Below are 16,178 nucleotides of genomic sequence, written 5' to 3' on the forward strand. Positions count from 1 at the left end.
GATAGTGAGGTTAACTGCAGTTGAATACATTGATCCAATTATTTGCTTAGTATCTATTGTAAAAATAATAGGTAGTGGTATAAAAGATAAGACGAGATAATTTTGGATGAATTAATGCATATTTCACCCTTCAACTAACTGCAATTATAATTTATAAAAATTGACCCAAAAGCACCTCTCACGTGTACTTACTATAATATTATAGTAGTATTGTTACGATAAAGTAATGATTTAATTAAATTGTTAAAAAAAATAATATCACTGTATATAATCTCCCCATTTTGTTTCTTTTAACTGATAAGTATTACCTACGGATAAATCATTTGTACTCATTCCAATACAATGTTAGGTATCTTTGTAATTTCAAAATTGTGTATGAATGAAGATAATTTTATTGAATAATAAAACATACATTTTTTAGGAGAATTCCTATCACATTATTTTAATAATAATATTTGGACCTTTAAGTTATTTCACTGATTTTAAAATAATTCTGCGTTGATCAAATTGACCGTTGACATACTCTCAAAATTATCATCTGTCTTCTTAGGACTAAATATAATAATTCATAATTTTCTCCAAATCAATAATCATTAAATATTATTATATTTCTGTATCATTTCTAGCATTATTAACTTCGAACATGAATATTATGTTATTAAATCTTATTATATTCCAACATTCATGTGTAAACAAGATAAGTCAATAAAAAAAAAAAATAATATGTATTTTGAAGAAATTTTCTTTATCACAACAAAGTTGTATTTAAAATGTGAGTAGGAAGGTATATCAAGTGTCAGAGTGTTATTATTAGTATGCTTACAATGTTGTCGTATACATAAAAATGATATTGCCATCATAATACATATACCTATTTTATAATGTACTGCTATAGTGCCTTGAGTGGATTTCTATTACTTCAAGTCAAAAAATATTATTTTACTACCGCCATACATTATGTGAAACGAGTATCTAACTAAAAAAAACATTAGTAATAAAGATGGTGATTAATTAATTAAAACAATTTCTGAATCGTTGAACTAAATAAATAAATAATCCATTTTTTAAATACACCTTCTAGGGAACTTCATATTTTATTTTAATAGTATCGCAAAAAGAAGTCTACACAATTACCGAATGTTTGTGCTCATGTTCAGCTTCAGGCTAAAGAAGCTAAGTGTATCACTATAAACTTTTCTCTAGTCAACTTGATCTGTTCTTTATTTTTTTTTATGTTCAGACGTTTGTTGTAAATACTGTGTAATTTTTTTACAGACCGTTAAATCCAAAAAGTCTGTGCTTTTTAATATTGCACGTAGTAATTCCTCCCTCCATTTCACTGGTATTCATTTTATTTATCCAATATACCCCAACTGACTAGTGTCTAATATCGTATTGTTTGGTTCATTTGCTCTTGCTATAACCTCCATCCCACACAAAGCCAACCACAATAATGTTACCGGAAACGGATCCAGTGACAGCATTGATTTATTTTTGAGACCTAACATTGTTTTTACTCTTGATTTTTTTTTAAAATTTTAGTTCAAGTTATGTTGTAACTATTAACTACAAAGGTTGATGATTAATAATAAAAATCTCTCTGATTTCAATAAAAGACACTCTAACAATAGCAAAAAAAAGTAATTGTAAAGTTAAGAAAAAAGATATTATTCATATATTATAATTTATATAGTGATCGTTTTTTATTTCACTTTAATTGCCAAACTAAAGATATTCCAATGATTTAAAACAAAATATAAACGTTGATGATTCTTCACCATACTTCTATATTAATGCAAAACAGACATTTTTAAAAACCAAAAGTTATTTTAGTTGTTTTAATATATTTTTCTTGGTTCTCTTTATTGTATAAAATATATAAAAAAATAATTCAAGGAAGGTAAATAATTACAATGTACTAACTATCAATATTAACAATGAATATATTTTAGGAAAAAAAAGCTGTTCTTAGTTTATATTATACCTACTTTTAGTATTTCTTAAACTTTTCTACACAGTAATGAAAATAAATAAAATTCACTATTTATAAGAATTTACTCCGAAAGAAGTATTTTATAACAGTTTGAGAGAGAAAAAAATTGGAAGTAGGTAACCGCTCTGTTATTCAGTAGGTGTCAAGTGCTTCTCATCACAGAGTAAGAAACTGTAATATATGTGCAACATATTATCTACGTGTCCTGTCTATACTCTTCAAATCTAAGTTGAGTAATATAAGTTGAATTTTAGGTTACAATAATAAACTTTAAATAAAACAAAATATACGAATGATAATAAGCAACCGTCGTAAAAAAAAATGTAGACCACAGTATTCGGATAAACCGAGCTTCGTTCAGTATAATTTTTCGAATATAATGATTTATCTTAGCGACGTTGCATTAAAATTTAAAGATACGCAGTACGATTATATAACACTCAACTCTTGTATCGCGTTTTTATTTGAAACATTTTTTCTATATTTTTTTTAAAGTGACGTATTTAGCTTTGTATTTATTGTGTTTCTTAGAGTTACTGCTATGAATGAAAAATAATTCAAATCAGCTGTATTCGGGAGTGTACAAAATATGATAAAATCTCAAGTTATCGCTTTATTAATGGGCCACGCGGGGTTCAAAGACAAGATGAATAAAGTTGGGTCAGTGAAAATATAAAATATACAACTTCAAATTTATTAAGACTATAATTTCTACGAGCATACAAGTCAACAGGTTCAGTGCACTATCATCTCAAAATAGAATCATCACTCTGGAAATCCAATACCTCCCTAGACGAGGACGTTCTCGAGGCTTAATTATTTAATATCTCCATTACAGCGTATAGTGTTAAGCTAATAATTACTACTCCCACCACTTTATCTCAGCAAGTAGAATTAAACATTGACATGATATTAATTTATCATCCCTTAATATGTATGTATAGCAAGATGGAAGCGTCTTGCGTATTATATGAAAGTGATCTACAATTTTTACAATAACCAATTTTTTATGAGTCATACGTTGAAATGAATAAAATAGTTTTTGAGTAAAAACGTACTTAACAAATATTATATCATAATATATTATTATGTTTTGCATATAAATACATATACTATTTACACAATATTGCTTTTCAATTAGTTATTTGTGTATTTTATCATTGGCTAAGTTCAAGCGAAATATTTTTTTACACATTTTTCATTCATTTGACCCAGTTTCCCTATTTTAGGTTTTTGTGCTGTCCCTACTATTCACTGAATTAAGCTGTCACTGTAGATTTTAGGTTTTTTTTTGTCAACTCAATTTCTTATATACGTCCAACGCTTTTATTTTTTATTTGAAATTGTTCATTTTCAGTATGGTTTAATTCACCTATCACTCATATTTCTCTATGTATTTGCTATTCTTGCAACCGGTATAGAATAAATACCAAATATTTCTTAAGTAATTTCATTTGAGTTTAAAAAAATAGACTTATAATTTATTATGATAATTATAATTATAAAAATGTATGAACAACATTAAACAATAATCGGAAAATAATGCAATTAAAATAATACAATTTTATCAAATTGATAAGTCTAAAATCATAATGTGATTAAGCAATGATAATTCATTTTTTTTCTTATTCGACTTTGTTTTGAGGCGTTACAGGAATTTGTTAAGGATTTTAACCAAAGATAAAATTATGTTTTATAACTTTCATGTAGTGATTAATATTAAATGAATAGTTCATACGAGGCACCAATGTCGTATATACTATATTACTATATGTACCTATTATAGTTCATATAATAAAGTATAGTTATAGAAAGTTGGCTGACTTGTGTATCATATGCGATCGTTGTGATACACGTAAGATTTGCAATTATTGCCCTTCATATTTTATTTAAACTTGCCAATTTCGACTTGGGTATCACAGATGATACTCACACATTTTTGAGATTATTTATTTATTTATATCTATGGGATTTTCCATTCCAGAAACTCTTATAAAGCCTGGGTTTTTCTTGAAACTACTGAGTGCATATATGATACCCAAGTTGTTCGTTACAAGATCAGTGAAATTGGAGCTGAACTTGTTAAGATCAATAATGGATTGGTAAAAATAATATAATAATACAGTGAAACTTCCATACAACAAACTTCCGCTTGACGAAATTTTCTGTTTAACAAAATGAGAACCAAACCAAATTAGAACCAAATATATTTAATCTTATTTAACGAATTTCTCTATAATATAATTCCACCAGAGACTTCGTAGTATGGATGCTTCGCTGTATATTATTTTTTAGTTAATTTAAAAAAAAGCATAGAATATATTATGCAGACTTTACAATACATTATGGTCTATGATAAAGACAATACAAATTATATATATATACATTTAAAAACAAATTTTAGTGTGAAATGTACAATGAATCACTTGATAAAATATTCAGAATTTTGAATATCAGTAATTTTACAGAATACATTTAACAATTATTATATACCAGCATAAAGTATACATTGTATATTGATATATACTCAATTATATTATTAAATAATAATATAATTTATAATAGATTAACATATTCTATGGTATGATTGTTTGGAAGTTATTGAAAAATATTATGAATAGTCTGTTCTTGGCCATATTGGACATTACCGGCCCCTTAAAATATAGCCGATCCGACTGCCCCTGTGCCTAGGATATGACTGATTTAATGCATTAATTTATTAAAAAGCAAAAACAATTACTAATATACGCTACTCATGACAATGATTAATGGTAGTTGTTATTGAATATAAATAAACAATACATTTGTAATTTATAATTTGAAGATTAAATAAATTAAATAATTATTAATTTAAATAATAAGGTACTAAATTCAATAATAGCTCTTAACACTAATAAAATTAACTTGAACCAAAATATTATAATTAAGTTATGGTACGAAAAAAGTTAAATATCTCACATGCTAAAATACTTGTATGTATCCTTCCTTACAAACAAACCAACCGTGTAAAAGTATTTTATGGATGAAAATATTTAAAATGTAAATATAAACTGACACAAATATGGTTACGGAAGCTGGAGTGAACAAAAAATTTGACAATTGATAAAATATACAAATATAAAAAGCAGGGTAGGAGTCAAAAAAACCGAGTATTGATCACTCGACCCGCTTCACTTATATTAGCATAGGAAAGTGGTTAGTGTTATGTTCAGATACTAAATTTTAAAATACATAAATAAATTATCACATTTAAGAACGTTGTACGTTAGTAATTTTTCTTTACACTTTGACAAACTACTAAGAATGTTAAAAATATATAGAAACCTTTTCAAAGTAAGTACCTTGAAAACTAGATGTTCACTTTTAGAAGAACTACCTGAAACTTTTTGAGCTCTGCTTCTAACCGGGAAAATTTGTACAGATGAGGTAATATACAATTGATAAAAAATAAAATGAGATACTAAATACACAAAATAATTCCTAACTTTGTTCACAGTATTTAAAACCTATGTACAAAGTTGTGTAAATATTTGATAATCTATTGTTCTCGATAATATTATATTGATTAAAAATATTTTATATTTTAAAAATGATTTAGTACCTAAATAGAATGTTCAATGGACGCGGAATGCAAATATTCTTTCAAGTTCCAGCAGGATACGGTCTAAATGTGAATTTTTATTATAGTGCTCGTCAGTAGATGGTACATTTTTGCATTTTCCACGTTGTTCAATTTCTCGTAATTGCTTACAATATGCAAGCACTATTTTTCAGATATAAGGAAAAAAAAAATTTTAAAATATCTTCCATACGTATACATAAATGCATAATATTATATCGTGTGCGTATAGAATATTCGATTTTAATATATTGTCATCACTGTTGTATTGGATATTTTGTAATAAACCTGCTCACCTACGGAATTTATAATCGAAATACTATTGGTGGTATATTATGGTCGTTAAATTTGAACTGTGAGCGTAGCTGCAGCTGATACCCATCAATCGTGACAATAAGTCACTGCCACCTATAAAATATGAGGTAGGCAGACTATTACAGGTAACGTACAAGACACGAACGAGTATATTACGAATAAGACAAAACGATAAAATAGTGTTTGTTCGAAAATGTCATAAATATTTTATGCATGACAATGATAATATGACTTGCCGATTTTTACTAGGAGGATTATGAAATTCAAAACAGAATGTATTGCTAGGGAAAAGTTTAATCATTCATACATAATAATATTATTATTGTCGACCGGAAAGAGAGGCAATGCTACTAAAAACGGAACATATAACGCACAACTCTATATAATGCATCCGACTGAAAAAGACACTACACTTTTTCTTAACGTGAATAGATAATAATATAATATTGGTTTGAACTTGACATAAATATGCGATTTTTCAATGTATTTTTTCTGTTCGGAAGAATAAACATCAGTTATTTGTTTTGTGTTGTTCTGTTGACCTGCCAATGGCCAAAAAATGGCATTGTATGGTTGGACGAAGGTCTGTTTTGATAATATTGTAATAAGTTGAAAACACATTTTTTTTATTTTCCATTAGTTTTTTTTCAGACTAGTTCCAAACAATATGGTAAAATAATGAACGTTTGTAGAGAGGTAAATGTAAAATAAAACTTTGTAAAATTATATTCACAGCTTAAGTGGCTTACAATATAATAATATTATTATAATATAAAACCAAAATGTTATGGTCAAACAATAACGTTTCTTATGTGGAACAGAAATTAACACGAGTTTTGACATAAACGTGATTGATGCCTACATTTTTTCGTGATGGAAAAAAAACAATAAATTTTATCTGTAGGAAATAACACAGAAATAAACAACAAAAATAATTCAATTCTCAAAAAACCGTTAAGTGTACTTCGTCATAGAGTAGGTAATTGTAGTAATGGATGCGTTAAATTTGAATTCAGTAAAAAATTATTGCATACGTTGAAAAACGATTCGGAACGGTCTGTCAGCCTAAATTTCAAAAAGTGCTATGATTATAATAACACAATTATTAGAAATTTATTTTTCCGATAACTCTATTAGGTTGGTTTGTTTTTTTTCAGAATTAGTTCAACCAACCTAATAGAGTTATCGGAAAAATAAATTTCTAATAATTGTGTTATTATAATCATAGCACTTTTTGAAATTTAGGCTGACAGACCGTTCCGAATCGTTTTTCAACGTATGCAATAATTTATAATTCTGAAAAAAAACAAATGGCATGTAATCCATAATAATATGTTACATCATTTCATACAATATTACTGTAATAGCTGTTATTGCCCCATGTGGACTTACAAATTATCACTTCCTATGGTAGAATGATGTGTTATTAGGTTCGTGATATAAATTCATTTCTCTAAATATTTTGAACATCTTAATGTGTATAGTAAATAATTAAGTTGTAGTATACTAGATACATAGGTGATGGCGAAAGTTACAATATTTTTTTAGTAACAACAAAAAAACTAAAATTGTTATTATTATAATACTACAACAGTATGAATCAAATGGTTGTGACTTGATCTAAATTATTGTGGTGGTGAAGTTTTGGATATTCCACCAATATAATATTATTATTATGCAGTTGTAGCGTATATGATATAAATATTTAATACTATGCAGCTTAATTGTTATTATAAAATTCCATAAAATTTGCATTCATATTGTAGGTTACATTTTCTATTCAACAACTTGTTTTTCAATTTTTTTTTTCTTTAATCTTCGTCTCTTTTTTTTAATCATATTTGTTAACTCGATATTATAATACGCACAGTTTAAATATGGCTATTTGTTTGAAGATAATACCTTTTTATATCGTTATCCTCGAAATAATGATGACATTAATGATTCCTATTATACACCATCTTAAAAAAAAAACCCAGAAATGGTAAAAAAAATGTAGAAATACTAACTATTTAAATGTATATATTTTTGTTTAGTAAGAAAAATGATAAATTACATGGATCGGACAACTAAATAGCTAATATCGTGTAAGACAAAATGGTTTGATGTTATTAACCACTACAAAAAATGTGTGACTTACAAAGAAAAGTACGTTTTGTTTTACACATAATAAGACTATTCATAGTTTTAATTTTAATTGCGTATTCGAGAACACGTAAAATCAATATAAATTTAATTTAAATAAGAAAACCATAGAACTTTTACTGCAGCAGTATTATAGACTAAAGTAGATGTCAAGTGCTCTTTGTCAATCGCAATTCAGTAGGTCGGTCATTTCAATGGCTGTGTTAAATTTGCATTTTATGATAAACCATTATAAAAGGTACCACCTACCTTCACAAAAAACGATTCCGTTTACAAAGAATCGAATAATATATTATAATTTATAATGACGTATAATATGTTATTTATATTACAATAGGTAAGTAATTTATTTGTCAGTTAGTAATAGGTCGGCTAGGTTAAACTAATTGTCGACAAATCATCACGTGTATATATATTATATTATTAATTATTATAATATTACGTATAGCATATACTATTGTTATTGACTTGAGTCAATACTACCGTTCCATAGAACGGTATGAATAACTCCGTAGTACTACTATTATATATTATATGCCTATTGCCTACTATAAATTATAAATGTGCATAATATAATATAACAGTAGATATACTTATTAATCTTTGAAAATATATCATTTTATTATTAAATATATCTTAAATTATGTTCCATTATTATTATCACTTCATTTATCATATTATATTCTTATTTTGTGTGTAGATCCAATTAATTGTTGAGATATAAAAACTTGTGGTTAGAAGCTAATAAAAAAATCTTTGCGGTAAATACTAAATAGTTCATGATAAAACTAAATATTTTAAAGATGTAAAGTGAAAAATAATATACCTTATGCAAAAATATTATAAGTATCCATGATTAATATTTTTATGAACTATGAAAAAATAACAAAAACCGTTTGATGCAAAATACTGATATTCTTATTTTTAGATATTAATTTTCGCTAAAACTAAAACTTATAACAAAATTGTAACAATGTATTTTAAATATTTTTGAGTTGCTAAAAAAAAATTATCATAAGAAAATGTATGAGATAATTTATATTTTATTGTAAGGCTTATTGACTCAAAAACAAAAATAAAGCTATCAAAATAAATAGAGAAAAAACTAAAAACAGTTAAGATTTTAATTATAAATAATTCAAAAAGATTAAAAATTATATTATCTAGTAAAATATAAAGGTTTAAATATAGTAGCTAAGATTTTAAATGTATATCTTTTTCTTTTCTCAATTATAACAAAAATTATTTAGTCGAAATCGGTTGTTTTGTAAATATTCCTATTTAACTGTTGCATTTATTAAGTTTTCCACAATTATTTGGAAAAGTACTTTAAAAGAGCATTTCATACGATGTACTCATAGTGCCAAACTGCCAACGCCATACAATTTTCTATCAGAAACTATCATTAATGCTGAACTTAGAAGAATTTTTCTGTTCAAACGGAATCGAAAGACATGAAAAAAAAACACAAAATCATCACTCGCGGTCTCCGAGTCTAAAGAAATTTATGATTTTTTGTACTAAGAAACTTTATTTAAATATAGGTACACCATTTTATAAATACATATTTTATAGTTATTAATTCGGTTTCTGAAAGGATTTCTTAAACGCGTTCATGAAATCATACAGTGCAAATAGTCCGTGGGTTAATAAATAAATCTTCAACAACTAGAGCATTATTCATTTTCAAATAATATAATAGGGTGCTTAATTAATGTAGGGTAATATAATATACTGTGGTAAAATAAGGGCCTAGTGTAATCATTAATAAGTAGTTTCGACTTCTGAGTGCTGAAACAAGGGATGTGGAAAAAGCCACTGCTGCTCCCCAATTACATCGTATAATATTTTTTTATAGTCATTAAATAATTTTACCTTTTCTACAATTTCTATACCACTTCACTGTCTTTACTAGTCACTACACTTAGTAATGATGACCGCAAAACACTTTTAATTTTATTTTCAACTCTAAACTACGATTAATGGATATTTTGTTATGTTAATACTACACCCAAAAATTCAGTTTACAATTTGAATGTTTAATAATACATTATTGTATGTGTGATAAATTATAATTATCACTGATAATTATTTTGTCTAAACTATATCGTTATCATAATATTATATTATATTATAAAGGTACTTTTTAATCATAAGATGAATAAATAATTAACCGATAACAATGTTTATTAATATTTTAAAGATATAGGTATAGAGCCGTATCATTCGAATCATTCATAAAATATTATGTTTTTATCAAAAATAACAAAGAATTATTGGTTTTTTTTTTAAACATCCTCATATATTTGTAACGTTCGAATATTAATTAAACAATAAAAACAAAATATCATACTATACAACTTGGCAAACAGAATGAGACAAGAAATTTATATTTGTATTCATATATTGTCTATTTTACAGTTGTAAAAACGCATGGAAATAAATTAACAATACTTTATTGCAAAAACGGGTGGTTGAAACCATAATTTATAGTAAAACTTCTAACTTTTTAAAGTCTGTTTTTTAGTACCTGAAAAATTATTTTTTGTTATTTATGTCGTAAAAATCAAATATTCGACCACCCGTGAATTTTTTTTAATAACGTTTATACTATGTTCGTAAATTTTACTAAAGTTTTGGCTTCTTAAATAGAAAATAATATATCTGCAATAATACATTTTTAAAAGGACATATTTTTCGATTAAACTAGGTCTTAATGATTTTTAGATATGATAGTACTGTACGAAATGTGTAATTCTACATCGTAGCACAATAAAAGAGCTCCTTGATATCTCATCACAAATTGCCTCTGCAAGGTATTTATCAAATTGACCCAGAAGGTTATTTGGATAAATAATTTTTTAAAATTTTTTTTGGAAAATTGTGAAAGCTAATGATAAGAAAAATCCAACAGTAACTAACTAGCACAAAGGCCATTGGCATTTATGTACAATACTATATATCAACTGCAAGCCTTAAAATAATTTTAATTATTTATTTATAGTAGATACTAGGTATCTTACTAACTTTAAAGGGAACTTTTTTTAGATTTATTAAACTAAACGAGTATATAGTTTGGTTATCAGAAATTACTAATTAGTATCTTAGTAAAAGGTTAATATTTTAACCATACTCTAACTAAATTTAAATTATCCAGAAACTATATTGACATTAAAAGTATTGATCGATTAAAATTATAAATAAACTTAAGTGTTTTAGATTGAAGTGAATCAATGTACGTATTAGCTTTATAATGATAGTGATTTTGTTAGTGAAGCTTGAAAATGGGAGTATATTGATTTTAAAAAGGTTTCAAAATGGTATTTATTATTATTTTCAGAGAGGCACTTTTACAGAATAAGGAGAACAGAAATCAAAAAAAAAAAAAATGTCCGTATATTCATAGATTTGAAATAAACGGCACTTGAAACAGTACACTATTGTTTGATTTCATCAATTTTTTCTATGAACACAACATAACATTACAAATGAATACCTTATTATATATAGTACTGATTTAAAAATATGTTATAATACATGTAACATATTTCACAGAATATCCAATACAGATGTAAGCTATGTGAGATGAGACAGTCCCCAACAGACGGTTTGTGTCTGCTGTTGGAATGGTTTTTATTATTATTATTATTTTTGTTAATTGTTATATTGATTTATAAATTATAGGTATAATACAAGCACAAGTTAAAATTTTTTTTACAATATAAAATCAATAACATGCGAAATACGGATTCAACAATTTGCAAGGAAATGACAGAATTCAAAACTTATGAAACATAATTGGACGATTAAAGTGACTATACCTAACTAAAAATGCTATCATGACACGGTACAAACTTTTTTATTTGATTTACTGACATGGAATTGATAAAGGTCGAATATTGATCGATGAAAAATTATTTGGATTCAGTAGCCGTTCATAATACCTACCTCAGCACACTATCTACGTTCGTTAGTCCTTCCACGGTACAGCGTAGACCCGTTAATCGTTATATCATGGTTGTGTATTGTTATTTTTATGAATATAATGGCATGATATCCGAATTTTATTGATGTCAGAGACTCGTGATTTATTACTATTAAATCTATACATCAATAAGCGTTTCTTCGTTTCATCTATATTTAATAATAATTTTTAATTTAAAATTAAATATAAAATTGCTTAAAATTATATTTTACTTAATTTTGTAAGGTACAAAATGTTTTTTAGAAAATGAATTTAATGCATATTAAAATAAATTGTAACTTATAAAAATACAAAAATATTTGGGTTATGAATATACTTTTCCTCGATTTAAATGTGGTCAAAAGTATTTCAAATATATTTTATCCAATGCCAAAAACTGTGATTTATATTTCTTGGTTTTTTACACTACAAAAAAAAATATTTCCTTTTGCTCTAATTGTAATTCTTAGACAAGATATATTTAAACAATTTTTTTATTGTAATATTATAACTATTTTAGATTACATTAAAGAAATAATAAATATTTTTTTTTTTTAGAAGAAGAAAATATACAATCTATACCTAACTAAGACATAATAAGTATATGTGCGATAAGAAGGAAAAAAACAATAACATGATACATAAATTTGAGGAAAGAAGCCACCCACTGATGACACTTTCAACTTGTTTAAATCTAGTGTGATTTAATTATATGGGTAGATTTTTATTTTTATTTTTCTTTAATTTTTAAATAATAAATCTAAAAAAAATGTAGGTATCCATACAATATTTAATTTATTGAATAAAACATTTTAAGATATCCTTCAAAGTTTAGTTAATCATTAAAAAATATATATAAGGTTGTTAAATTATAATCACTAGTATCGTAAATTATTTTATCATCTATCATTTAATGTAATACTCATTTTCCATGTCACCTATAAAAAAAAAATTATGTATAATATATAATTTATGTGTATACATTGTATTTCATTAATGACCATTAATAATCGAATACCCAAAAATAACTGTAGTAAACCATTAAACTGAAGCATTTGTGTTTTTTCCTATTACAATACAGAATTGATTTTAAAATGAAATACTTCAAGTGTTGCGGTGCAACTTTAAAACAAATTTCTTATTTCATTATAGGCTTTATCAGTTTTTATTTATAGTTAGCAACGTGCCAAAAAATAAACTTTTCTGATTACTTTACTACATTTATATCTTGATTTCGCTATCTTAAAATATATAACTTATCAGCCAAAAAAAAAATCACTTAAAAATATTAATGTTATTTATTGAAAGTCTAATACATTATATTAATTTACTTATATATTTAGCTTACAATAATTTTTATTAGATTTTCATTTTTTATTATTAATCATTATGTTGATAATTAACTATGCACATGTATTTATTAGTCTATTGTCAATAATTACAAAAGCTCAAATTAACTACCTATCATTTTAATATAACTATAATTTACTATAATTTTAAAAACATTAGAGGCCAATATTTTCCAAGTCTGATTATTATTGAACGTTAAAGCATAAATGATTCTAAGTATACAAATTTAAATTAATATAAGTCTACTAGTTCAATTTTTTTATTTACATACTGCTACAACAACATTTTCAAAATGTAATTTACTTAACAATTTACAGGAAAAAAGAATGTTTCTTATTTAAAACAAAGAATTTAGCATATATGTAAGTCCTTAAATAAGATAAAAAAATATAAATATTTAAAAAAAAATCTTTAAGTATGCAGTTAAAATTCCAACAATAAGAATTTTTCTAAATTAATTATTAAAGGAAAAATGTGAGTGGTCATGCTAGATGAATTACTGTATAATGTACATAATATACATTGAATATTCTTTTTTTTTTTGGCCAGCTACATACTTCCTCTTATTATATATTATGATTTCAATCATATAGCTATTATATTTAATAATTATCTATACATTTTAAAAAATGTAATTAAATTACTCACCACAATACAATTGCCTAAGACAGGAATAACTAAAGAAAACTGTTAATATATATGAAGAACTATATTTACGTATTATATGTTATTGACCTATGTCCTATTCATGGTATCTAAATTATAACTTTTTAAACTTTAATTTAAATTATTTGGCACCACTCATTCTTTTAATTAATTTTCATAACATAAATCTTTTTGTCATATAATTTATGGTTTTCTCATCACTCATAGTAGTTGCTAATCACTTATTTTGATTCCAATTTTCAGAGACCCTCATAATAATTTGTTTAATATTCTAAAAATAACATTTTTATTTTTGATAAATAAAGTTTAAGTAAACTAAAAAGTAGCACGTTAGTACAATAATATTATTTACGGTAAACTTCGGAAAAACAATAATACAATTTCGAAAAAGTTTGAAAAATCACTACCTGTGTTATTATTATTGATACAGTCACATTATTCAAACATAAACAATATTAATAAGACATCGTATGAAATCAAATACTTTCTCATACAGTTATTCCGAACAATTCAGGAAATAAGTATATCAGTATTTAGAATCAATTAGCTTAAATAAAAACTGTTCTCGTCAAATAAATATTTAAAAAAAAAAGACACACACACGTCAATGTAAAATCAATACATTCATCGCGCCGTAGTTTAGAATCTAAAATAATTTAGTTTATAAATTCATATTTAAGCTACGTAATAGGATTTAAATTTCATGGTCTGATTAAATTTTAAGAAAACTTAAAAGAAAGTACCTCCGTCGTTTAAATTAGTTCCCGACATGCATAGGCTGAGATTAAATGTAAATATTAACACTGAACTTGTACAAAATAATGTACCTACCTTATAATAATATTATGTTTGCAACAATATTGTATTTTTAAGTTTACCTATATTCGTTGACCAGAAACTTCACAATCTATTAGATAAAACCATCTATTCTCACTTTTGTATTTAATAACAGTACAATAATTCGAATTCGTAACATAGCTTTTAAAGTTAAATTGAATACAGCAGAATTCATTGTTGTTGAATAGGACAACCATAAAGTGTGCTTTTCTTGTTCTTCAGCTAGAAGACAATTCAAAGTAGAACTAACAATGAGCTATGAAAATGTGTAGAATAACGACAAATGCGTAACATAGGAAGACACTTTGTTGAACATACATTTTGATGTTTTTATTACTCATAGACTTATAGTTTACATTATAATATATTATACTAGAATTATTAGAGTAGTTAAATAAATAATGTAGACCCAGTTAATTTTGAATATTAATTCAATGTTTTTTTACTGCTATCTAAAATATATGAGCTTATTAAATTATTTTAAATATATAAACATTATAACATGACCAAAGTTCATAAAATGCATGTAAGCAAATAAGTCTGAATTAAATAATAATATCACAGCAAGACTACATTTAATATAATTGGTTTTGTTTTTATTATAACGAATGCATATTATTATTCTCGATTCGTAGTTAAATATTTTAGTTACTTAACTTTAATTAAACTACATTTTAACAACGACATATTTTCCAGAGATTTTAAGTAGTACGTAAAATGCATAGAACATGATATTATTTTATGGTATGTGATTCATTTATTTATACCTCAATTCAAATTAACTATGTAATCAAAACAATGATACATTTTTTTTGTTAAATTGTACAAAGTACATTACTTGATTTCGTTAAAAAACATGTATTTATTTATTTTTTTAAAAACTATATTAATTATAGTAAACAAATAGTTAACAAAAATTCCAATAATTACCGTTTCGAAGAGATGATGTTTGAGCTATGATTAAATAGCTAGATAGCAACATTCCTGCTGCCATATGAAGCCGATTGTGTACACCAAATATTGTTCCCATATTCTAGAACAACAAAATACATGTATTACAATTAATTAATATTGATACAATGAACAATTAATGATTTCTAATATGTTTGAAATTTCCTATTATGAGGGCTCATTAAGTCACGGGTCAACGTATCTAATAGGTCGACGACACTATGTTTCAATGTTATATATAAATTTGCCAAACATTAAAGCTCTACCATATAATTATAGTAGATATAAGTATCTCCTATAATTAACTCTATGTAAACAAAAAAAAAAAAACGATTAAA

General features: G+C 25.2%; 1 protein-coding gene across 1 annotated transcript in view; it reads right to left on the minus strand.

Moving 5' to 3' along the window:
- LOC111041751 (hemicentin-1-like) overlaps window positions 1–15,918 on the minus strand; it is a 181,349-nt gene extending 165,431 nt beyond the window's left edge. The window contains exon 1 of the mRNA XM_022326151.1: window positions 15,820–15,918. Within this exon, the coding sequence (XP_022181843.1) occupies window positions 15,820–15,883 (64 nt within the window). The 5' untranslated portion in view covers window positions 15,884–15,918. The remainder of the gene's footprint in view (window positions 1–15,819) is intronic.
- Window positions 15,919–16,178: the final 260 nt, after the last annotated feature.

The sequence above is a fragment of the Myzus persicae genome, unplaced genomic scaffold (assembly GCF_001856785.1).
Source record: "Myzus persicae strain clone G006 unplaced genomic scaffold, MPER_G0061.0, whole genome shotgun sequence".
NCBI classification, from domain to species: domain Eukaryota; kingdom Metazoa; phylum Arthropoda; class Insecta; order Hemiptera; family Aphididae; genus Myzus; species Myzus persicae.